Below are 27,178 nucleotides of genomic sequence, written 5' to 3'. Positions count from 1 at the left end.
GAGGGGGCCCAGAGCGCCCCCCTCCCCAGCACGCAGCACCACTTCGCGATGCTGCAAATCTTTTTTTTTCATGAAGGGGGCGTCGCCACACCTCCCGCGATTAGGCCACACCCCCTATTACCCAGGCCTGCCCCAGCTCTCAGCGGGCCTGTGTATGCTCCTACTGTTTGAGCTATTGAATATATTAGCCGACTATCAATTGTACACCCTTGCTTTGGATAAAAAAAAAAAAAAAAATCAAATAATAATTTATTATCGCAGTTACCCGGGTTTTTTTTTTTTTTATACCGGAAACATTTAGCCTAGATACCTGCAAAAGTTTTGCAGTGGGGAGAATGGCAGCAGTAGAACATCGAGTGAAGGGGATCACCTTGGAGGGGTTGGATTTGATTTGTTTGAACCAGTTTGGTGACATGTAGAAAGTTGTTGAAAATGTGTTCGCTCTTGGCCAGCTCTTGCGTTGTGTTTGGTTCACATGTTGTGAAAGATGGATTGTTTAGATTATTGGGAGGCTTTCACTGAGTGGGTGGAACTGAGCTCATCCCAGCTGACAGTGACAGGTGATTGTCAGGGGAATGAAATCCCCCTTAGGGGTGGGGGACAGCTGTGTGTCTGTGGTTTTTTTTTTTGTGCATTACACTGCTTGCTATGAGAAATAACTGAAACGCGTATGCATATCTGTTTGTATTTCTTGCTACATTATTTCATACATGACTTTATTATATATATTTATTACCCATGTATAGCAAGGTAGCAACATTATATTCCACAGTTTTTAACAGATATTTAGCCATTTGTTTAGAGCAGTGGTCTCCAACAATAATTGAGGTGTGAGCTACTTTAGAAAACTGAAACCTCCCGAAGAGCTACTAAAATTGTAGAAAAAAGAATCTGGCTAATAACGGAACAATTGAAGGTAATTTTAATGAAAATTTTAAAAATTATGTTTCATAGAAAATTATTATTATTACCAGTTATTTATATAGCGCTCACATATTCCACAGCGCTTTACAGAGAATATCTTACCATCCACATCTGTCCCTGTGGAGCTTACAATCTATATTTTCTTTTTGTGGGGAGCCAATTAACCTAACAGTATATTTTTGGAGTGTGGGAGGAAACCGGAGCACCCGGAGGAAACCCACGCAAGCACAGGGAGAATATACAAACTCCACACAGTTAGGGCCGTAGTGGGAAACAAACCCACGACCTCAGTGCTGTGAGGCAGTAACACTAACCATTACACCGTCTGTGCTGCCCATAAAAAAGCATTTAATTATTACAGTGATATTGTTTGTAAATAAAAGCACAGGCACATTTCACTGTTAATTACTGGCTCCAAGGAGGTACGTGCAGTAGAGGAGCAAAAGATATAGGCAGGGCTGCTGTGTGATTTTCTGGCAGGGCTGGGCGGGAGTCACCCGCTCCCCCATATGGTGTAGACGCCGTGAGTGGAACCACGGGAAGCACGTAAGGTGATTGCTGTAGAGCTGGGGTGTCAAACTCGTGGCCATACAGCTGATATGGGACTACATATTCCAGCATGCCCTGCATCTGTTTTAGCATGCCCTAAGAGCAAAACTGTGGCAGTGCATGCTAGGATGTGTAGTTCCACTGCAGCTGGATGGCCCAAGTTTTTCACCACTGCTGTAGAGGTTGCTGCAATCACCTAATGTGGTTCCCTGTGGCTCCACCAATGGGGTCGATCCCACGGGAGAGCACACGTCGGAGGTCACTTCCTCCTAGTTGACTCGGCAGTACTGCAGCGAGGTGAGCTACCAAAATTAAGACCGTGAGCTACAGGTTGGAGACCACTGGTTTAGAGCTTCAAGCGCTTGTTCATCAGTGTGTAAGTTTTATGGTTATTTTACTTCACCTAAAGTGATACAGGTGTTGCACGCTTACAATTGGTGCAAATAATGGTGAAAAATATTGGAGCGCCTTTATAAAAGCTGTTAAACAAAAATAAATTACTTCACAAATAGTGGTAAAAAATATACTACATTTATAAGAGCTGTCCTTAGTTCTTATAAATATTCCCCAAATGGTGGAAAATACAATTATTATTTTTTGTTCTTTTTGGCGGGAATTCAATTAAATGCAATGTCGAATAGCACCAGGAATGAGTGCCTGGAGCTATTCAATTGGCCTTGCTGCAACCCATGACTAGAGGATTTCTGCTCTCACCCTTCGGAAGTGCGTTATAAACTAGTGCAGCGGATGCTAATTGCGGGCTTATCACACAAGCTAAAAGGATTGCGCCTGGCACTTAAGTCGGGGAATGCCGTTTACTGTGACTTAACCCCTAACATTAGGCACGGCAAACTGCACCCCCCAATTTAAGTGCTGGACGCAATGTGGACAATTTAATTAATCCGGGCACTCATTCCTGGCGCTATTCAACATTGCATTTAACTGAATTTCCCTCCAGTGGCTACTTTGTAAACATACAGTGCCATCGTCATGTTGGTAAATACCACCCATTTGGCGTGCCAAGGCTTTGGATTTTGTATTTTTTGAACACTAGTTTTATCTAGTATGGGACAGTGTTTATAATGTTTATATGCTCTTGCAGCATATTCACGAAAACAACAGTATAATAATATGTAGATTAAAGTGTCAAAATGTATCTAACTACTGCTAACATAAAATCAGTATGAATAAATAATGTGTAGTGAGTGCCTTGAATTTCACAAGCAGAGCTAATTATTAAACATCTAGATTAAAGCTAGACTTTTGACGACTTGTCTGCACCCGATGCGGGATTTGTGAAGGCAGGAAAAGCAGAAATTTCAAAGATTCAGACAGTTATTTCCTCATTCATTTGCCTCTCAGGGAAAAATATGCCAGTATTCTTCTTATAATGTAAAGCAATGCTCATATAGGCCTATAACCATTAACACTCAATTATTGCCTCTTTGTTGCTTTTAGTCATTTCCAGGCCCCACCATTTAAATGTTCTTAAGGAAAGAATATGGAGGTTTGCATTAGAGCTGTGCGGTTGCTTTTCACAGTTGAGCTTTGCCAAGGCTTTCCCTTATATTTAGAAGAGCTATTTTCAGTCTGGGTGCCCAGAGGGACATTTGGCTTGCCTCATAGACTCCTGCTAATGCGTACAGTCTCCTTGCTAGACAAATGATACCAAAGGGAACCCATTGCTAATGCTCAACATCCCTTTTTGGCAATCTGTCTAGATGTGTATAATTTTGTGTGATTTTCACAATTTAAATCAACATGTCATGCTCTTTGTTCAAGCTAAATAAAATATCCTGCCTTGCAAGCAATGACTAACTAACCCTAATTAAAAGGCTACAGTGACTTAAAAGTCATATTGTATCATGACCCCTGTGGTGAAGATTTTCTGCTGCTTGATGGTGATTAAAACTCTGTCACACAGCATAATGAAATCATGAGTATGAAGACTTTTATATACTGGAATTTTCTCTTAAAGCAGCAATGCCATGAAAACATGAGGTGTGCTTTTTTATTATATAGCGCAAATCACTGTGACAGTATAATAATGTTGCTAAAGTATTGTCCTTTTATATTGTTTCTTCAGAAGGCAATTAATGAGTTACATGATGTAGTGAGCGGAGAAGCTTTGGAATGACCCTCTGAGCTCTATTTTCATTGTGAGATCCCCCTGCTCCCTCACCAATCTACCTTCACATGACAGTCTGAAAGACTGCCTCTCTGTTGCAGACTGTTTCTGGCAGCCAGAAAATGTGTTTATCTGCGCTGTGCTTTGTGACGTCCTCCCAATCCTCCCCCCTTTTCGGCAGTCACATGAAATGTTGTGAACCCCGTGTGTGGATGTCATATGTGTGAGTCCTCCAAGAGGTACTTATAAAGAGAGAATGATTTATAGGAGGTTGGGTAAGATAAATGACAAATGCCTTCTTAAAATGTACTTCATTTGCAATTTAAAGGAAAGAAAGCCTGTAGAGATTGCTGCTGTAACAAATCTCTTGTGAGGAATATGGGGATATGTAAAAGGATTCCTGTAGAATATGCAAATACACAAAATTGGTGTCCATCTTTTAAAGTGTGTATATTTAAATAAGATGGGTTTCTAGACTAGAATGATGGTTAATAAATACTGTAGTTATGTTGAGGCGGAACAAATTTTTGATTTGATGGACCCATATGATCTTGCAGATGTGTGGCCATCCAATATAGCGAGACTGTTTAAAACCTGTCACACATGTACACACGGGATGTAGTCAGGAAGCCGACTGTCGAAATGCCGACCGCTGGCTTCCCGACTGTCAAATCAAACATACCGGTTCCCTACACACAATAGCCGCAATCCCATTTCTGTATTCTGTGCTCAGAAGGGAAATGCAAGGACTGGTGTGAAATACAAGACCTATATAGATCATTGTAATATAGCAGTGAGAAATGTTAATGCTGAATTTGGCAGCACCATTGCTAAACTTAACAATAACGTGGCCATGCCAGATTTTATAAGAGACGCACTCCTGTTTTGAGGCATGTAATTGGATTTTGTGAGTAACTAATCATGTGCCTATTCACTCGCCTCTTATATCATTGCAATGGGATTGCCATCTGATACAACAACGGATCCTTGCGCTCTAATACTGCGCGGGCTATCCGGACAGGAAAACCTTGCTTGTCTTTGTTCATATCCTACAGAAGTGTTCGCTTGTACATTAAGGTTAGACATTATTTAGATTCCAACTAAATCTAGTATTATGATCAGGATAATTTATATGTAAATGAGGGCAGTCATTACTACACACTATACGGCTGACGAGATGGCGCAATGTAACGATACATCGCACAGTCTATAGACACTGCACAATTGCGGTGTATGACGGTGTCATTCCATGCTGCATTCGCTTAGTGTGTACCTAGTACAGTGGTTATTGGTGGTATTTTGTTAGTTTGTACGATTTAATGCAGATATTTCAAACTTTTTGGAACCGCTGAGCCCAAAGCTGCTTTCCGTTCCGATGAAATGCTGTTTTTCTTTGAGTTGATGACATGTAACTGGAAGGTCTCCTGTGCTGCCACAAACTACAGTGAAACTAGGTCCTCTGCGAGAGCTTAGACACATGAAATGTTCCTTTGTATATATAATATTTGCTTCTCTCTCCTTTTTAGGTATATGTGGAATTTGATGACCTAGAGTGGGACAAACGAGAGTGGGTGAAAGTATATGAAGATTTTACAGCCTTTTTTGTGGAGTTCCAGCTGGTCTGGGCAAAGAGAAAAGACCCCAGCCAGGCTCAGGGATCAAAGGTCAAGCAAGTCCAGTGGCCTGCCTTGGTAAGGCGGAAATTGCATTGTTGTCTTTCTTTTATGGTGTAATCAGTCAGAATATAATTGCCCATGTGCCGTCATCCCATTTTCTGCGCACTTTACGTCCTTGAGGGAATATTTGTAAAGAATTTTCATCTGTAGTTTATTTACTTTAGATGTTAGTTTCATACTATTTATTGAGCTGTTATTAGATAGATCAGTATGAAGCCATGTAAATATGTTAAAATAAAGACACTGCAGGGCCTCTAATACCCTCACAGTGGCTGGAATAGGTACATTTAATGAAGTTATTATATACAGTACAGATCTCTGCTGACACAACTGTAGTGCTGCCATGTGTGCCGGCCTTTCCAGGGCAATCCCAGGGTTTTTCCTCCCACTAGAATCCTTTATCTCCGTATACTTATCTTCCTACAATTCAATCTCCTTGTCTATTTGGATTATCAGGATTAGTTAGAATAGACAGAAATAGGAATCAAAATCTGGCTTGTAATGGCTGGACAAACTGTGTCCTATATATTATATTTCTACATGTAACAAGCATTCTATGAGTACTTCCATGGGAGGACACTGCAGCAAGCTACCAAGAGAGACCAGGAGCTTGCACTTACTATGTTACAGAGTTCCTTTCCTGTTAAAGTATCAAGTATCAAAGCTGTTATGTTAATGTCAGTCACTTTTTATTTCTTTATTCATTCAAGGCTACTTATATATTTAGGTTTAGTGCTCTTTAAGTGAAGTGATCTGTCCTTCACTGTATGAATGTGATTGCCCCAGGCTAGTTTACAGAAGTGATACAGTGATAGGATTCAATTAGAAAAATGTTTTTACAATTTTGCCTGTTCAGCATTAAGGTGTAACTGCTGCTATATGACTTGTCACAGAGCCGGCGAGGCACGAGCATTCAGCTGACTAGATCACGTCATGCAGTGTATGAAAGGCAGCTTTTCACAATACAAGCTTGTCATGGCAATGCAGAAGTATGTATGGAGACGGCCTCCTACTGTAAATGCCACCTGAACCAGGGAAAGTATCCTACTATAATCATACAACCATGAATGCTTCACTGTTGGAATGACACAAACATTTGTCAGGGGTGTAAATATACATGTGTGTGTGCGTATGACTATCTCGATTTGTGTGTGTATGTGTGTGATAGATATATATATATATATATATATATGTGTGTGTGTGTGTGTGTGTATATGTATGTATGTGTACATATATATATATATATATATATATATATATCTATATATATATATCTATATCACCATACGCAATGTTAGTCCTGTATTTTTAGGTTAGTGGAAGTGAGTCCTTTATCAGCAATCAATTCTCATTCACTACTTGCAGCTCCCTTGAAAGCGTTCCTCCTCCTCTTCTGGAGTTAGTCAAAGAAGACAGGGTGCGCACCATAGTGAGTAAAAAGTATTTATATTTAATAGCAGCACACATAGAAACTTCCATCTAGGTTAAAATAAGTCAGCATCAACTATGCCTGCCATGCGGGGATGCAGTGTCCACAGGATCGCAGCAGCAGCAGCAAAATGGAGGAGTCTGACAGCAGTTGTGCAGTCTGGAAAACCTGTCTCCTCATTCCAGTCCCCACCAGCAGCCTCACTTCCTGTTCACTGAGTCACGTGACTAGATGTAAGGTTCTATGTGCTTCCATTTAATGTAAATACCTTTTACTCTATGGTGCACACCCTGTCATCTTTGACTCTATATATTTATATATATATATATATATATATATTTATTTTTATATATATATATTATAATCAGTGAATAATGGTTGGGAGACTTATGTAGGTTTTATAGAATGCTTTCTTTTAAACATACATAAGTCTCCCAGTGCCGCCATTATTCACTGGTATTATTGGGTTGCCATATGACCCTTGGAAGGCACGGGAGCGCTAAGATTTTTGTATACTTATACTACTGCCGGATGACTATATGTATATGTGTGTGTATGTGTGTGTGTATATATATATATATATATATATATATTAAATGAGCAACCTGCCGCCAAGAGGTCATCTTAAAATGATTGCTGTATTAGAGGAAACAGACTTAAGGTGCCCATCCACTAGCAGACATGAAAACGACTGCACGATTACGACATTGTAATCGTGCAGTTGTTTGTCAGTCTGTGATATGCACATCAATCAACTGCAAACATGCTGAACCTGACATTATCGTCAGGTTGTCCAGAATGTTTGCCCGATGATAGATGTCTAAACGACCAGCAGGAGCGAGCATCGCTGGTCGTTTTAGACATTTTTGCAAACTATTTGCTAACTATATCGTTATCGTTCAATTGCTCAATTTAATCATCTAGTGGATGGGCACCTTTTATACGTTGCTGTCCCGTCTCAAAATCATGAAGTGCATTTCTGTGTAGTCAGCTGCTGAGATAAAATTTCCCATGGTAACTTAATCAACCATTTGCACAGAGGCAGTACGGGTGAGGTAATAGGATGCATATGTAATGTATTTGGTGCATTTTTCTGGTTAAACAAACTCCTGCATATTGTTCCTAGATTCATGTTTTTTATTTTTTACCCTGTGACATTAGTTTTACTTACAATAGTGTCTGGGTATGTTGTGTAAACTTATTTACGTTTTACATTTTTCCAGCTGCTGTAAGTGCAAGCCTTCACCTGCTGCTCTGAGAAATAGTTGTTTTTGTTTATTGCTATGAGGATAGCCATGCAGTCTTTGTGGTCATTTTATATGTTTAATAGACATCACTAGTGGCTTCAGTTCTTGTTGAGCGGTGATCTGTATTTGTGATCAATTGGAAAGTCGGCCTGGTTGATATAAGCTTACTCAATGCTCTTCTTGTAGATCAACAAATAGATAATTTTATTATTATTATTATTATCCTTTATTTATATGGTGCCACAAGAGGTCCACAGCGCCTTACAAAGTACATAAACAAGCATATTATACATATAATGGATAATATTACAGCACTAGTAATAATTTTAGTTGAGTGTACACAGTGGGTGCAGAAGAATAATTTGGACGGGTGTATATTGTTTTGCAGCCCATGTTTTGGCTCCTGGCTGGTCGGATCTGAACCCCTGGTTAGTGCTAGGTTAGTGATGTATATTGCTGGCCATCATTGAGTCTTATATGTAAGGTTTGTAAGAGAGGTTCATGTGGATGTGCTTGCTTTATCCTATCTCTTGCATTGATTAAAAAACTGTTTAGTATTCTGAAGCTACAGCTGACTGTGATATAAAAATTCCCTCAGATGGCAGGAGGGATAATAACGCTATAATGTGCAAGCAACAGGCTGCATATTTCCATCCCCCACAAGACGCAGGGTAATGGGAAAGTAAGATTCACTGTGACTTGACAAGGAGAGCAAAGATGGAATGGAAATGAGCAACGGGGACAAAATACTAATTGCTGCTTTCTTATTTAGCCCAGTGGTACATTTGTTCATTAGGAGGCTGCTGGTTGGCAGTTCAATTACAGAGCTCCCTAGTTGGAACATGGAGACGTTGCTGTGCTAAGCACTCAGCAGGTGTGAGGCTCAAACAGACAGTCTTTATACTGCGGTTTCCCCATTGCAGTTTGCTTCACAGGATATTTTCTGAAACTCACCCACAGTATTTATTAAGTACCTATTCTTATTCAATGTTATAGCATGAACATTCTCTCCCTCTATCTCTCTCTATTCCTCCCTCTCTCCCTCCATCCCTCTCTCCCTCCATCCCTCTCTCCATCCCTCTCTCCCTCCATCCCTCTCTCCATCCCTCTCTCCAGTTTTCGCCTGATTGGGGCCCCAACAGTCCAGTGAGGCTTTAGAAAGTTGTCATTCATTTCACTCATTCATTTCAGTTGATTCAGTCCATTCATTCATTTGTTAAACGTTAGATGTAAAACATGCTGCCTGCATAGACTGCAAATGTTAGTACAATGAATAGGGACAACCAGTTTGCATTGACACCACAAGCACCTACTTTCTGGGTCAAACTATGTACCTGCACACTGTATGGCCTTTTTGTGTCATACCCTATGGGGTATCATTGGATGGGACTTTACCGCTGATAATAACTGTTTTGGCTCCAAATATAGTACATTGGTGGGCTAATTCTGTCAAAATGTCTAAATTGACCGACCAAGACTGTATTATGCTCTAGACCTGGTGTAAGATAAGGACTTCTGTATAATGAGAGCATAGTAGGAAGGAATCGCTTTAGTTTTACTATTGTGTTATATCTCGTCGTTATAGTGGCTGACTGCCATTAGGGAAAAGAATATATAAAGGGAGTAATGAACTCCCTGATTACAAAGTCTTTCATAAGACTATAAAATGTTTTATTACATACTTTAGATAAGGTCGCTGGGCATTTCCACCCTTTTCTGCCTTGTAGCGTCTATAAGGATTTAAAGTCCTAGCATATACTACGAGTAATGTTCCCGCTAGGCTGTTTCAGCGGGGCGCCGCATCGTGCCCTATTTCTAAAGGGCAGAAATCACCCTGCCCTCCGGCGCCCCACTGAAACAACCTATGGGTTCTGTCCCCTCCCGCGGGCCACAGTGTCCCGCGGGTGGGGAAAAAGGCGGTGCAGTGGTCACCGCAGGTGAATGGATGCCCGGGTGCATGCGACCGGCATTCATTCACAGTGACCGCAGCGCTTGGGGGCTGCTCGGTATGTCCGTAAGTACTGGGCACTCCCCCAAGAGTGACGAAAAGGAAACACGTCATAAAGACATGCCCCCTTTTCCTTGGTCATGTTCATTTTTCGGGCGCAGAAGTGCCCTTTCTCTAGAGATAACACAATACGAGTATGGTACACATAGATGTATGGTACATCTAACAGCAGCATGGGAGACTGTTAAGTCCTACACACTAGACGATTTGCTCACGATGCGATATCGAGAACGATTTGCCTTGAACGCTCCCCTGCACTCCAGGACACAATATGTTGCTAAAAAGTGTCCAATCTGACCAACGATCTATAATGCTTCCTTAACGATTTCCAGTGCGTCGTGTACGAGATTGGCAGATCTTGCCCGCTGTAGTCTTTATTGTGAGTGCACATATTTTGCACAATTTGTCTCTCCAATTCATTGAAATCGGGTGAATCGTGCAAAGTATCGTGTAGTGTGTGCACACCTTAAGTTGTAGACACCTTAAATAAACAAGATTGGGTATGAATGCTGTTTAATATGGCGGTGTTTCTGACACCATAGTGTACCTGCACCAATTTGACAGGCACCTTATATCTACTGTCCATTATTTCAGTCTGCGGCTTCCTGTCCATTTCCCTTCTAACAGCACCATTTTAGTTATTTTAGCTTTTGAACCATAGGTTATAACTTGATTGTTCCATTTTAGCTCTGTAAGCAAAGAATTGCTCCATAGGTGCCAATTTGTGTATTTTTTTTATTTTTTTTTGTCGGGAGGTGACTTTGATTTGAGATTTTGCTGATTAGCAATGTAATATTTAACCTATTAAAGGTCTATACGGACTGTTTTGAACGTCGATTATTAACCAGGGTTATTGTTGCTGTTCTGCCTTTCAGCCATTGACATCCCCATTGACATCCCTCCAGCCTATACATGTAATTGACTAAATGAGCCATTGTCATTAGCATTTTGCTAGTTGTAGATCAAGTCACCTTGCCCCTTTGTCTTCATGCTCCATTTGTAATGCCCATTTGTCAAGCAGTAATGTGATGTGAGGCCATTACCTGGGAGCTAATGTTTTCCTGGGGAAAGGGATAGACTGGTACAGCGTTTCTTACACACTGGCTGCTACCATACTGTGATTAAAGTACCGCAGAGGTATGCAGTTAGTACTCATATTTTCCGTCTGTTGTCGTACTCCTTTTTAAATTGATGTAGTTACTTTTGTCCTTGGTTTAAAAAAAGCTAAAAAGGAAACTCCTATTCTACTGGAAGATTATATGCAAAGCATTGTTATACCACCTTCTGTTGGGAATAATACTTTAAATAAATGCACATCTATATGTATATAAATATTTTAGGTTTAGGGCTCCCGGGGGGGACTTAGGGTTAGGCACCCCCCCCCTCGGGAGGTTAGGGTTAGGCTAGGGGAAGAGGGTTAGGGTTAGGCACCCCTGGGGAGAGGTTAGGGTTAGGCACCCCCCTAGCCTTAGGACTTAGGTTTAGGCAGCTGGGAAGGGGGGGGGGGTTAGGTTTAGGCACTTAGAGAGGGGGAGGTTAGGGTTAGGCACCCCTAAGGGAGAGTTAGGGTTGGGGGGGGGGAATTAGGTTAGCATACTTACCTTAATGGATGATCAGGATTTCCACCTCTGTCTGGCTGTCGCTGTCGGGATTTGAACCGCCGGCCATGTGCCCGGCGGTAAATCATACCGATCCTGAAATGGACACCGGATTGGCTGTGTGGATGTATATGGCTGCTTATTAAACTTGCATTATATATTTCTAGTCACTCTCTCCACTTTTGACTCATTTTGCTTTTAGCATTTTGTATATGAGATTCTCAAAATGAAGTTATCCATTTGCATTAAAAGCATGTGTTCACTGGCTATTTCTTATTGCTAGTAAAAGCATGTGTTCACTGGCTATTTCTTATTGCTAGTAAAAGCATGTGTTCACTGGCTATTTCTTATTGCTAGTAAAAGCATGCAAATGGGGTGTGATGGTGGAACCTGTTCCAATGACCCCTTACCCACTTCTGCCTGTGTTAGCTTTTGGGAGTGGAGACAGGGTAGCATTGTTTGGACATTGCATGCTCCATTTACTTGTAGTAGAATCTCCTCTATCCAAACCCCTAAAGTCTGTTGGTTTTAGTTACCACTGGTTGCTATCCTTGTCATCTTTGTATCGCCATTGGGCAACCAGCCTAAAGTGAGCATGGTTGAGTTAGATTAAAGGGGCAGGAAAGCCACCATTTGAGAGCAATGTAAAGTAAATTATGTGTGTTAAAAGAGAATACATGGATTAGTGGGAGAGTCTATAGTTATCTTAATACATCTGAATGTACAGTGTGCATTGGTTGTTCCATATGCATCAGGGCAAGAGATTTTACAGCAACTCAGCTGTTTGGCCTGAACCTGATCCCACCATGACACAATACTAATGATGCGGGAGAGTGGTAGCTGTCTATATTTGAATGGTTGAAGATGGGTGGTCTAAGCATTTGGTTATAAGCACATCTCCCTTGTAATTATCCATCCTACCCTACTGGGCCTTAACTCTAAGGAGGGACATCTCTAGCTGGTATCACACAAACTATTGTGTTGTCTGTGCACTTAACTAGGCTATTAACCCGGCAATGTTGATGTTACTGTAAGCATCATCATACTCAGGCAATGAGTGACGCCAATGGTCATGATGTGTGTGTGATTCCAGGGCCAATCCCACCTTCTTCCCGCTGCTTGAACATAGTTTAAGAATTGATGGGGAAAAAATGAATTGAAGGGAGGAGGTACAGAGTGGCACGTGTGGCGGGCTGTTATTTAGCACCCTTCAAGCTGAACTCGCCACTGCCCCCTTTCCTTTGTATTTTATATTTCTATCCCAAATTTGTGTAGGGAGATCTCTGCCAGAATCTGTTTCTATGAATGAATAATTCACTACGTCAAATCCTTGTTTTCCGTACATTTGATTAATAATTAAACGGCCCACTTTATCCTACTCTTCTTAACACACTTACTATACAGGTTCTAGAGACTTCCAGTCCATACAGTATCACTCCTCTTGACACTTAATCCATAAGAACCAGCAACGCCAGAATGTACCCAAAACCAACGTATTGTGCGGGCATGGTCTGTGGGAGCTGTTGCTTGGTCTGGTTTTGGGTGTGTAAAAGGGGCAGAGCCAGTCCAGAAACAAGTGTGTGGGGTGCGTTGTGGTGTAGGGCATATGCAGGACCGGTCATGTCAGATGTACAGAATGTGTGTGTGTGTCTGGGACGTCACCTGTGGAATGGAGTAGGGACACGGTTGACTTCCAATGTCGCTCCAAACAGGCGGAGGGAGGCGAAACCAAGTGTTGAAGTGCAGATTAAAAATTGCTGCTGCCTCTAGCTTTTTAGCAAAGGCAAGAAAGGAGATGTTTTTCTTTCTTTTTTTAAACCCAAGTTCAGCTAGAACAATGACGGCATAAAGGCGCCTGTGTGGTTTTAATTAGATGTAACAAGTCCACTTTAATGACATTTTGAAACATTTACAGTACAAGTACATCTTTTGATTGTTCTATTGCACTTAGCTGTTTCATCTATACAGGAAAAGTGATATATGTGTACTGTAATACGTTGTAAAGTGGCATTAAGAGCGGAACTGTGAAAATATCATTCCGATGTATTTTGTAGCCTAGTGATAATTCATTTGAAGGATGAGCAAATCTGGTGAAATGCTCCAATTACCATAATAAACATATGATTAATGGTGCATTACTTATGGTAATTTTATCATTGTTATTGATTGTTTCCTCTCTAATTTCACTACCACATTATAAACAACCTAAGTGTAGGTGTGTTATCTATGTAGGTTTATCCCTCCATTATTATTATTACATGACAATTGATACAGCAGCTGTGCTCATTCTTTCCTCTGCTTTTCACGGTTTTCACAACCGTTTAGTTAAGAAAACAAAGCAAAAAAAACTCGTTTTTACTCCTTTGTAGACATCACAGTCTTTGTAATACCATGCAGCGTAATATTGAAGCTACGGGGCACAATTTGGGCTAAGACTATTTACAAGATAAAGTGACGTGTGCAGTCTTGTCATAATTTGTGCCCAGTGCCTTCCCAGTGTGGAGACAGCCGTGTTGTGGATTAAAGCCAATTATATGCCAATGATATTTATCGAATACGGTATTGGGGAAATCACTGATGTACATTGCACTTGGTGCCTTAATAAGGTCAGTTGTTCCCTCTGACTACAGAATTGCAGCTTCTACCCTATGAGAACGATCTGCAGTACAGATGTGGCTTAGTGTAATTGATGCAGCGTTAGATCTGTATTCTTTCAAGGTATCTTCTGAATTGAAAAATAAAAAAGTGTGTTGGTAAATGAACAGGATGCATTCAACATAATACATTTATTTATTCTATTACAATGTTGTGAATAAAGAGCTACATCTTTTCTGCAAGAATATTGGTCTGCTCTGTACAGTATGCTGCAGTATTGGTCAGCCAGACGGCTATCGCAGACTGTGTGACCTCTGTGCCCGACGATGATCTTCTCAGTTACAAAATGAATATCAGGTGTGCTGATAGATGTGATCTTGAGATTACTTCCACCTGGCCCATCCTTGTTTTAATCTTATGACCCCACAAAACTTTCCCATGGAACTAAAGTTATTTTAGTGTAGTTTTGGATACATTGTAGAACAATCCTCAGGCTGCCATGTGGCATGATCAGAGTGTGGGTAGCAGATGTAATTTGGCACTATACTAAGCACACATGAATACTGTATATCCTACTATGATGTGTGATGGGTTACAGAATCACATTGTTGCATATTCCACTTTTTGGAATATATCATAACAGTTAATATACACTATGTAGACAAAAGTGATTGGATACTGACCACAAATAGATCAACAAGATTTTATTGACGTCAGTACTTTGTAGGTCCACCACGTGCAGTGATTACTGCAGACACCCTTCTTGGCAAACTGTCCACAAGTTCCTGGACAACAGCAGGCGGTATGTTTTACCATTCCGCCTTATGTACAGTGACCAACTGAAGAAGGTCGAGTCAGCCTAGAATGCACTCGTAGCTCCAATTCGTCCCAGAGGTTCTCCATGGAGTTAAGATCTGGACTCTTAGCTGACGAGTCCATCCGGGTTACTGAATTTTCTGTATACCAGTCCAGCATCACCCTGGAAACATGACAGGTGGGATTGTCGTCCTGATTTGTTTCCATAGATAGAAGTGCAAGTGCATGAGCCTCCCTGCCAAGTGTTCTTGTCTAAACCGCCACATTAGTGGCCATTTGGAACTCGTTTGTATTGTTATGCATTAGGGGTGTCCAATTCACTTTCGTCTACATAGTGTACTTAACACATACGCACAACGTTGTTGTTGTTGTTGTTGTTCTATAATAGCAATTCACATAAGTGTGAAAGTATTTTGAAAATGGTTTAGTAAAAGATGTAGATATGAATGCATCACACCCTTGCTCTGCCTACTGGCAGGATATCCGCCTTCCATTGCACTTTTACTTATCTAAGCCTCTAGTTAGTAGACTCCCATATGATGTGTCCTGGCTTTGCTCATGTAGATTAGATTATGGTGAACCTCCAGTAAGGTTACAGGGGGTTAATTCATTACTCAACAGGAGCAGAGTGGTCACTGAAGTACTTGGGATGAAATCATGGAAATGTCGGAGTCGTGAAAGCTCCTGCAGTCTGTGCTAGTTTGTGCGCACACTTCAGGCAACAACCTGTCCCGGACTGTTCCTTTCCATTACTGTGTATGCACACCGCTCAATCATATGCCAGCAGAACAATAGTTTAGTTTGTTTTTGTACTTCATTTTGTGCTACTTCCCTGAGGCTTACAGCACATATTAGTAATACAGCGGCTGCAGGGTCCCAACTCACTTTGGTTATGTTGGATATTTGTTTCTCTGTGCTTCTTTTTAAGTTATGGAAGAATATACTTATAATACAGAGGAGATACTAATATATGTATAAATGCCTGTAAATAATATCTGTATTAACTATATCCATATCAGAAAAAAATGTGTATTACAAGGAATAACACTCCCCCTGCTGTCAGTCATACTGGATATTAGATCTGTATAAAAGCATGCAGCCTGGCGCCATTGAATAGCTGTGGGATCTTTATTTATGTCTAATATTACAATTTACAGTATTAGTATGAGAATATTCATATTCTCATCACTTCCTAAGCTTTGATGCAGCAAAACCAGTTGCTACTTATATTGGGGGGGTATTCAATTGTTTGCGATGCCCGGTAGCGCACATATTGGCCAGTTATGATAGTGCCGACTCTTCCCTTCCGATGCTGTTCCGGAACCTTTTTGGAAGTCTTCTTGAGCTCGGTAGTTGAAGATGTGTACCTAATTACCTGTCTATTAACTCCATCGCCCTCCTATGTAGGGGTTACAGCATGAATGCGCTATGCTGGGTACACACCACACGATGTGTGTACCCAGCAATGGCAATGATACAGCGCGCCGTCTGTGCACTCTGCACGATGCAGTGGAGGACAGCGCCGATGTGTAGTTCCATGCTGCTTTTAGCAGCTTGGAGTAGTTCATAGCATCGTCCCATCTGCTGTGCTGCCCAGCAGATGTGGACGAAGCGATGAATGACCCACGGGCACGCCTGATCGGGCGTACACACGATGCGTTCCGCATGATATATCGTGCCGACTCTGAATGATATATCGTGCAGTGGATTGCTTAGTGTGTACCCAGCTTAGCAGTCTAGGTTTTAAGGATATCCGTGCTTGTGCACAGATGGTATAATCAAACTTAATGTGGTACTAATTAAGTACCTGACTGTTAGGGTGTCTTGAGGGCCGATTTTGGGAACCAACGGTGTAACCCATAGCAACCACTCAAGTTATTTTCTAAACCACTCTAGATTAATGGTGCATTACTTATTATTTTGTCCTGTTTGATTTTCTGTGTGCTTCTATGTTTGTCTACAATGAAATGTGCAGTAATTATCCCTTTAAAGCTTTTCACTGCACATGCTGCAAAGTAATCATCAGCCTTGTTCTGAATCAACAAATCAGCTTGACACATTCTAGATGATGTGGCGTCAGTGTAGCTCTGAGGTCATTATCCAAACCAAGAGATTCTGCCCAGACAGCTCTGCCCTTGTATGAATCACGCTCCTTCCCCCCAGCCAAGATTTGTTGAATCTGTAGTCTGGGAGGCCAAGGCTCTCCAGTTTCAGCATTTCAGTCAGTACAGGGTTTTGTGTGTGAGAGCACGGTGCTGGATCCAGTACTCCTACAGACTGCTGATGATTATTTTCAGCTGTACCTAGCCAAGATGCTTACTATTTTTTTTTATATGAAGTGTTTTTGTCAGTCTTTTTTTTTCTTCTTTTAAATATATATATGTTTGTATTAACGGAAAATACGTGAATAGTCTCCTCTTCTTAAATAAAGGGAACATACAGTCGTGGCCTTCCTGCGATGACACAAGGTGTTAGCGCTGGAGCCTTGGGTTCTGTTGCAATCTAAGGCGCTATCTGTGAGAGTTTGTGGGCCTGGTTCTGAGTCACAGGGAAAGCAGCCAGAAGTGCGGACAGAGACTGGGCAGCCAGATTTAATACCTTTTGCTAATGCTGGTATCCACACGGCCTACAGTTCTTCCGGCTGCAATTGTCGTCATTGGTATCACCACTACCTACCCCATACTGGGTGCTAATGATCCCTATGTAACAGGCGTCCCTTCGTCATATTCATGACTCATTAGCCCAGAAGTCTGGCTACACTACACTCCCACAAAACGGATGTGTTGCGTGCGGTCGTAAAGTAGTCTTCCAGTTGACACCCAGAAACAACCATTTCACGGGCAGAGAAAGCCACACGCGTAGCATCCCCATACAGGTGCGTATACATGTGCAGTATGTTAGAAATCACTATATGCAACCGCTTTTGGACTTAGATGCGAATCAGGCCCAGTATGTTTTCCTCCTGTCTATGTATTTCTTCCCATGTTCCAATGGCAAATGCAATAATAATTCCCTGCGGTGACTTAGGCGATCCTGTACTACTCTGTGAATTCATGTATACAGATATGAAAGTTGGACCCATGACTCTCTCAGTAATGGCACTGCTGATAATAAGATCACTTGAGAGTCAAATAGTTTTTATTTTTTTCATTGATTTTCTTTTATTATTTTCTATTTCAGGAATTTTCCCTCCATTACATTGTATATTGCTTCGGCTATGTTGTAATGTTGCAATACGGCACTTCTGCTCAAACACCCGAAAAATGAATAGTTTTCATTATGGATTGTTTTTCAGCATAAGGTTTAGTAATAGAGATGTGTCTCCGTTACTTTAAAGGTTAATTAGGATTTTGCCTCTACTGAAGGACATAGAACAGGGTCATGTATTGACCGTCCCTGCCGCATTGAGAGCTGCACAGTGAGAGTACCAATCACAATGGATTGATGAAACTGGCTCACAGAAAGCTATTTCCATTTCTAATGCTCACCACCTAAGTATAGAAGAAGCGGTTGTGTAAGGGACTGAGTGATGTGCAGGCGGAAGAGACTAACCTTTTATTTACTCTGCGCTTTAAAAGCATTGTCTTACTACTGCCCGATTTAATGTTATAATAACCAAGGTAAGAATAGAAAGCTTGGTGCCCTGTTTTGTATTTTACTTATTTGTAATTTATTTTAGAAAAGAATTGTCCAGTAAAACACGCAGGTTTCTATTTTTTAGTGTGAACGGGTTGTATTTACTTTGCTGATATAAGCAGTAATCTCAGCTGCAGACTGCAATTAGACGGTTGGACTCTCCAACATTTAGTTACTTTTGTTCTACTTAATATGGAGATTCTCTTACTGAGGACGATTCAGAGTTGAGGGCAGGCCGTTGCAGTTACCCCCACATATCCATTTAGTCCTATGCATGCAATCTTCACTGGTATGTCAAGTTTTACGCATCTATGCAACCTCACCACCCCTATCCATGCGCTGGTTTGACTAGCTTTCATCATTATCTGCATGCACTTGAACTTCCCTGGAAGACATCGTTACCTTCTCACTAAATATAGCCTACCTTCAGGTGCCCTATTATGCCCATTCAGAGATGCACATGACTTGGAATCGACGTGCAAAGATCACAGTTGGGTGTAGTGGTTAGCATTACTGCCTCACAGCACTGAGGTATTGGGTTCTATTCCCACTAAGACCCTATCTGTGTACAGTTTTTATGTTAACCCTGTGTTTACGTGGGTTTCATCCGTGTGTTGCGGTTTCTTCCCACGCCCCAAAAATATACTCACAAGTTAATTGGATTACGACCAAAAAAATAAATAAAAATCAGCCCGTGTGTGTACATGTGATAAAGAGTATAGATTGTAAGCTCCACTGGGGCAGAAACTGATGTAAGTGACTAAATATTTTCTGTAAACTGATGGGGAATTTGTGTGCGAAATATAAATAACTGTTAATAAATTAATAATCAAACAGGGCTTGTGTGCATCAGCCCATTAATATGTATAGTTGGGAAGTATTTTTCTAATTATTTTGAACCTCTTGTATATCAGCGGTATCCCCACTGTTGAAATATGTGAGGTAGTAGTCAGGTTGTGGGAGATACTTGTTATTTCACTAGGAACCGTGTATTGGATCAGCCCACTGCGGATTGCGAACATGTGCTCCTTGTCTTGATATTGGTTACCCAGTGCTGTCCTTGGTCTAATGTGCCAGTGGTCCACAGTGTTTATTTAATTACTCATACCAGACACTCCCCTGAAGGCATACTTATGATGGGCGTACACCTTCAGATTAAAATGTCTGTCAGACCAATTATCTGACATGCTGACAACATCCAATATCATTGCCATTCACTATTATAGCAACGATATTGAATGCTTTCAGGCAGTCAGCATGTCCGATAGTTGAAATTGGAGCATCAATTATCGGACCTTTCATCGATGCTGGACGATTTTGCATGTCCGACAGACCGATAATTACTGCTCAGCTGCTGCAATGCACTGTTCAATTAACAAACTGATCAGATGATTATCGGTTGATCGGGCCCTAATTGAACAGTGTATGCCCAGCATTATTTAGAATTTACATATCAAAAATCATTTAGTCATTTTAATCATTTCTAAACCAAACACTCTGCTATATAATATGTATATGAATCCTAATGCATGTCATGGAAAGCCGGTTGCGTTGTATGCAACCTTACTCTATTTTGTCTATTTACGGACCTTTCTTTGTGAATTACATGGAAAATAAAATTGACAAGTTATATGGTTTATGTACGTACTTTACATCGTTGAACGTCTTAGTTCAAATAAATTGTGATGCAATGTTATATTGTAAATGAATGTGGTCTTTGTTACTTAAATGCCTGGAAAACATAATACCTTCAATTTGATGTATTGTTTCTGTTTGCAGAGTTTAATAGTTGTCCTCTTATACACTTGGCGACGCCATTCTGTGCCTGAGAACAGAACCTTCCAGCTGATACCAGTTGTGCTGGTTCTTCCCTGGGAATATTGTGCCCAGCCTGACGGTCTTGCATGGCATGGTGTTATACTGCTTTTGTTTATGTTATGTCTGTGATGTACAGTAGAAGAATGTAATCAGGCAAGGCGTGCTAACACTTGTGGAGGACCATGTGTGCCTCTAAGAAACAGTGACGCATCGTCCATTTAGCTTCCAATTATCTTGTTCATAAAATATAGATGTGAGGCCTTGGTTCTAAGTGCCGAAACCTCCTTTGGGTTCATCCTCGCAATGTTGACTGAACGCAATAGACAATGTAATAGTGTTTTTATTGTTAATTGACACGGAATGCAGCGGAAGACCATTCATCCCCTATTGTTGTCAGATAGAAAAGTAAGTTGCTGCAGATATATTCAGCCATGTTGCTTATCCTTCGCCTTGTTGTTTGGTTAGGAAAGTGGATACGCAGCTTTACTATTTAGAAAGCACATTAGGGACGATTCAGTTAGACACAAGTTAGCGCGATTACTGGAGCCTGATTTCTGATCGCATCTCCTGGGCTATAAGCTAAAATCCGCTACAGACACATTCGGTAAAGGCGCCTGGCGGCTCCACGTGGGTAATTGAATCTGCCCTATTATGAGACAATAAACAGACAACCTTTATTTTTTATTTATTTTCATAGTATAATGAACAAGGCTAAAAAGAAGCGTTGTTACTGGCATATTGGGGGTTATGTAATAGTTCCCATTTTCAGCGAGATTGCTGTTAATTTTAAAGCAGCAATCGGTTAAAAGGCTGAGCTTTATAACTGATTGATTGCCGCAATAAATTTAGTAGCAACCTCATTGAAATCCCGTCTGTTACATGAAAACGGAACGTATTACATTCTACATGCATGTTTGTGAAACCAGTTTTATACCACTGTATAGGTTTAGGAAACTGTAATTTAAATAAGCCCACCCTTGATTTTTATTGTAATTATTTATTTATTAACAGTTTCTTATATAGCGCAGCATATTCCGTTGCGCTTTACAATTGTAGACATCAATAGAACAAATCCGGGTAATAACAGACAGATATATAGGTACAAGGCCCTGCTTGTAAGCTTACAATCTATAATTCTACAAATGATTGTTATATTTATGGTTTATATAGGGCCAATGCACACACGTAGAACCAAAACATACAGATCATGTTCATATCATTACCATAGGGACCTGATCAGGAATTAGACTCATGACCCAGTGCTGTGATGCAGCAATGCTAACCTCTGTGCTAATCTGCTGACCTTTGCTATTCTTGGGAAGCTATGAAATGCTTGTTTTTTTGTTTGTTTCTATTTTTGTCATTACTTCCATTATTTAATTATGATCCTTGCTTATAGTAGGCTTTTTTTTTTTTAAGATATCCAAGTGGAAGTATACAGCAGTTAATTGTAAGGCGAAATGGAAAAATGTAGACTTCATACAACCGCTCAATTCATTGTCTGGCAAGCTGGAGATTTTTCTTTTCTGTATCCAGGTGACCATGAAATGAAGCGGTGACAATGAAAATGATGTTATGTCTGTATTTAACGATTACGGTGACTCACCCTGCATGATGAGCCTTGCTGGGCTAACACTTCATAGAGGAGCAAAGGATTACCCTTTTCATGAATCATACTTTATATATCTATTACACTTCTACTATTTGCATGTTACTCTTTGATTGTTGGAGTACCTATTGTAGTTTGACTCATGAAATGGTTACAGTATATTTAAGTTTGTCATATGTCCCCTCACATTGGACACATTGTGTAACTTGAAATGAGTGGAACATGGTGTTATACATATTCTCCTCTATTGCTCATGAGAAAATAGACACAATGCATTTGATGTGCTTAGCTGATGGGACCATTAGATATACATTAACATAACAGTGATGATCCATCCCCATTCTTTTATAAACCATATACCCACCTAATATTGTATGCTGTATTTTCCATTCCCTAGAGGGAAGGTAATCCGGCATCTAACGTCTGCATACAACTCCCTGCGCCCCCGTGTGTCCTTATGAGAATGACCTGCCTAATGTGCATTCACTAGTACAGGACTCATGAAATGGTTACAGTATATTTAAGTTTGTCATATGTCCCCTCACATTGGACACATTGTGTAACTTGAAATGAGTGGAACATGGTGTTATACATATTCTCCTCTATTGCTCATGAGAAAATAGACACAATGCATTTGATGTGCTTAGCTGATGGGACCATTAGATATACATTAACATAACAGTGATGATCCATCCCCATTCTTTTATAAACCATATACCCACCTAATATTGTATGCTGTATTTTCCATTCCCTAGAGGGAAGGTAATCCGGCATCTAACGTCTGCATACAACTCCCTGCGCCCCCGTGTGTCCTTATGAGAATGACCTGCCTAATGTGCATTCACTAGTACAGGACTCATGAAATGGTTACAGTATATTTAAGTTTGTCATATGTCCCCTCACATTGGACACATTGTGTAACTTGAAATGAGTGGAACATGGTGTTTACATATTCTCCTCTATTGCTCATGAGAAAATAGACACAATGCATTTGATGTGCTTAGCTGATGGGACCATTAGATGTACATTAACATAACAGTGATGATCCATCCCCATTCTTTTATAAACCATATACCCACCTAATATTGTATGCTGTATTTTCCATTCCCTAGAGGGAAGGTAATCCGGCATCGAACGTCTGCATACAACTCCCTGTGCCCCCATGTGTCCTTATGAGAATGACCTGCCTAATGTGCATTCACTAGTACAGGACTCATGAGGAAGCCCTGTGCAGGGAAGCATGACCGTTTGTGGCCAGACCATGCACGACTCACGATCATGGACACACAGTGGCTTTCATGGACGTATCTTAATCCTAGTACGTGGTCATTGGGTAACAGTAACTCAAACAGTGGCTGACTGGAGCCACCGTGTGCCAAAATGGTAAGTTTATTATATATCACAAAAAAGCGACGTATGAACAAATGGACAGTTCCTTTTAAACTATTTTTAAGTCTCAAACTTAATATATTGGTCAACTATACCATTAGTACAGTATGTATTTATACTGTTTACAGTGGTAAATCAGTGGGCCAAATGTGATGAACCAACAGGATTATTGTTCAGATTGGCCATATGCTTGGATAGCTATAGCGGACAAGATCCAATTCAGGCTGAGCAGCGTCATCACTCACTGCAACTAGGTAGTCAGACGTTAGTCCTATGGCAGTGATGTCTGCCGACACAGGCCTATAACTGCTAACATTCCCCGAGCACATTATAAGCCTTTCTCTAACCAAATGCCCCATATATGCTGTAGTATCTCATTGTGCAGTGTACTTTAGCCCTCCAAACTCATAGCTTCCCTACATGGACCAACAGAAGGTCTCTCAGTGTGGTTCTATTAATTCTTGTAGAAACAATTTGTGCATTCCTTGGCTCATTTACATTTGGGAAGTGACCTTTAAATGCACTTTTAATGCACTGTTAAATTGCTTTACCCTCCCCAACACCTTTCCTGCACTTTTCTGTGGTTTAGTCACTTTTGTCAGGCTCTGAACCACAGGGTGACCAGTGGAGGATTGATCAGCCAGTGATCTTTACATAGTATATGGTCACAAGCACCTCTAAAATGCATTCAGTCCACATTAATATTTCACATGAAATGGGCTTCTGAAATTTGTCATTCATGGGACTGTAAAAAAGTAGCCTTCCCCTTTAAAATATATCTTGTGTATGTGACTATTTCAATTTAAATCTAATATATTGTTTTTATTGAAGTTTCCTTGCCAAAGAGATAATGTATACAGGGCACCAGCTCCCGGATCCTGCCCATGGTAATGATGGCTTGGTATACTGTATGTTTCTTTTTAAATTGTGGTTGAACAAGGTCATTTTTCCTTTTTTTCACGCCAAGTAGTAAGGTAGTTGTTTGTTTTGGTTGTTTTTCTTCCTGAGGGTGTTTCCTGCCCCTATGCTTTGTACTGCAGAATCCTTATCTTCAGTCGTTTTTAGGAATTTCCTGTCCATGCTACATATCCGGTAGATACTCTTTATGACAAAGGCTAAGCCAAATATTACTTTCCCTTTGGCAGGTTTTTTCGCCGCTCTGTCATGTTCTGGGTTATTTCAGTAATGTAGACATTTTAGTTAATGTATAAAGACAACTAGTATTTGGGAATTGGAACCTGTGAGGATGGGCTTCCTCTGCCACCCTGTCCTTTCACTTGTTTTTATGTGGTTTTCCCTATTTTGTTTTTGGGTTCACATTACAGTGGGTAACTTGCTGTAACTGACAACACTTACTTGTGCTAATCAGCCACTGCCTGTAAGTGGCAGCTGTCCACTAGTTGTACCAGAGCAGTCGCTGCCACCAACAGACTCCTTCACTGGCACCTGGAATAGCTCACTTCTGGCTGTGTTTGGTATAGCCGCTGAGGCACCTCTGTGCTGGTGCTGGTTTCTTTCTGGCTGCTTAGTGTGTGCTACATGCTGCCGCTTGGTCCTGCAGCTCCTCCAATAGACCTCCAGGGTTGTGTGCCCGCCTGGCATCACTGTGCTCCGACTCCCATGAAAGGGGAATCGGAGCAGTGGGGCAATGCCACCAGATGAGAGCGCTCATACCACTGGGCTACAAGGTAATACATTTATAAGTTATTATATTGTAGTCAGTAGTAGTATTGCTCTTAGCACACAGTGTTGGGAACTCTCCTTTCTAGCACCATAGCATTCCTTTGTTAGTGCCATTCCTTCAGTTCTAGGGAAGTGAAATGCTTGGTTTTGCTGTTTGTGACATATAAGTATAGAAATTATAATGGGAATAAACTGGTTAGTTCTCACATCAGCAGCATGCATATAGTAACGTGGAGCACCATAATGTAAAGGGGTTGGTTACGATCCCGGTGGTCAGAACACAGACAGCAGCACCACAACAGTCAGAATCCCAATGCCTGCAGGTAAGTACCCTAACCCACCTTTCCCGCAGCCTAACCCTAACTCACCTTTCCCGCAGCCTAACCCTAACTCACCTTTCCCGTAGCCTAACCCTAACCCACCTTTCCTGCAGCCTAACCCTAACCCACCTTTCCCGCAGCCTAACCCTAACACACCTCTCCCGCAGCCTAACCCTAACACACCTCTCCCGCAGCCTAACCCTAACACACCTCTCCCGCAGCCTAACCCTAACACACCTTTCCCGCAGCCTAACCCACCTTTCCCGCAACCTAACCTTAACACACCTCTTACCGCAGCCTAACCCTAAACCCCCCCGCCCGAAGGCTAACCCTAACCCCCCCCCCCCCCCCTGAAGCCTAACCCTAACCTTCCCCCTAGTGCCTAACCCTAAAGCTAACCATCTTCCTCGGGATGTCAGCGGTCAGGATTCTGGAGCCAGGATTCTGACCGCTGGCATCCCAACTTCACATAAGACCATACATTTCTATGATCTATGACTGTGTGCATACTGGCAATGACATTCCTCTCCTCATTACTTTGTGTACAGCACACTGTCTGTGTGTATTAGTGTCATCGAACAGCAACAATTTACCTTCTTCCCCTGGATTTTCGGTAAGGGTGTTCTTGATGGCCCATACTTTTATATGCACAATATGAAGATTTCCATGTGGACTCTAGTTAGTTACATTACGGGTCTGAGGTTTTTTCCCATTGAATTATACTATATATACACACAATGATTTCTTATATACTTGAGATAATGATCATGGGCCAAAAAATAGATTATTTCAGATCAATGCTCAGTAATATTTTATTTTCAGTCACTGGGCTTTAAAACTGGGATGGCCACATTTCTAAATGGTCTTTCAGATTATATAGCATTTTATGCCTTTTGTCCATGAAGCCATAATTGTATAAGTATGTTGAATTAATTCCTTGCATTTAAAATTCTTCTGTGTTTGGTTGTGCCTGTTTTTCATATATAAAATTGGTAAATGTTGGTTTAGTCGCTATATTTACAGACTGAATTGTTAAAGTTTTAGCATTGCAGACGGAATGTGGCTTCCGATCCTGTAACTACACCCCCTCAGACATGAAGGGCAATTTGTAATGTAGTTCAGGGATGTAGAGGGAAAATGATAAACCAGTTGGGATGGAGTAGTATAATATATTACAAGCCTGGGGATAGGCATGAGTAATATGACTCTGTAAAGAGGTATGAAGTACCAGATGACTAGGTAACGTACTATAGCTAATAGTTTCTGTATTATTTTTATGATGTATTTAAAGACAACAATTTTTGTCCTGGTGAATTCAATATCAAGAGCCCCGGTGACCAAGAAAACAATAGTTTGGGTGTAGATACTGTTAACACTATTGGTCGCTTTTGGCTCTGAAGATTCCATATTGATAGAGTGATCTACACAATCCAGTCTGAAGGTTAGGACTCTGTAGGAAATTGTGGGACTGATGACCTTATTACTGCTTGGTATTCATAGCTGGGCAGGCTGGGTGGGGATAATGCAGTCTGTCTGCTGTGCTGGCCTGTTCTTTTGATTCTGGCAGAGCTATACTCATGAATCAGATTTAATGGTACAGAGAGAATACTGCATGCTGAGGGGAATTGGAATCTCTGTCTTCCGCATCTGCTAGAGTCAGCAGCCAATGTATTGTACTGCAGCTCTCTCTTGTCAGTACAGTCTGGGAAGGTTACTTCAGTGTGCAATGAGTCAAGTCAATGATCCCAACACT

General features: G+C 41.1%; 1 protein-coding gene across 1 annotated transcript in view; it reads left to right on the top strand.

Moving 5' to 3' along the window:
• Nucleotides 1-27,178, top strand: part of JMJD1C (jumonji domain containing 1C) — a 271,779-nt gene that overhangs the window by 102,019 nt on the left and 142,582 nt on the right. Inside the window, exon 2 of the mRNA XM_088450484.1 lies at nt 5,128-5,292. Coding sequence (XP_088306610.1) covers nt 5,128-5,292 — 165 coding nt within the window. The remainder of the gene's footprint in view (nt 1-5,127; nt 5,293-27,178) is intronic.

This window comes from Taudactylus pleione, unplaced genomic scaffold (genome assembly GCF_031769625.1).
Source record: "Taudactylus pleione unplaced genomic scaffold, aTauple2 ptg000518l, whole genome shotgun sequence".
NCBI classification, from domain to species: domain Eukaryota; kingdom Metazoa; phylum Chordata; class Amphibia; order Anura; family Myobatrachidae; genus Taudactylus; species Taudactylus pleione.
Note: the sequence above shows the minus strand (reverse complement) of the source record. Positions and strands in the feature narration are given on the sequence as shown.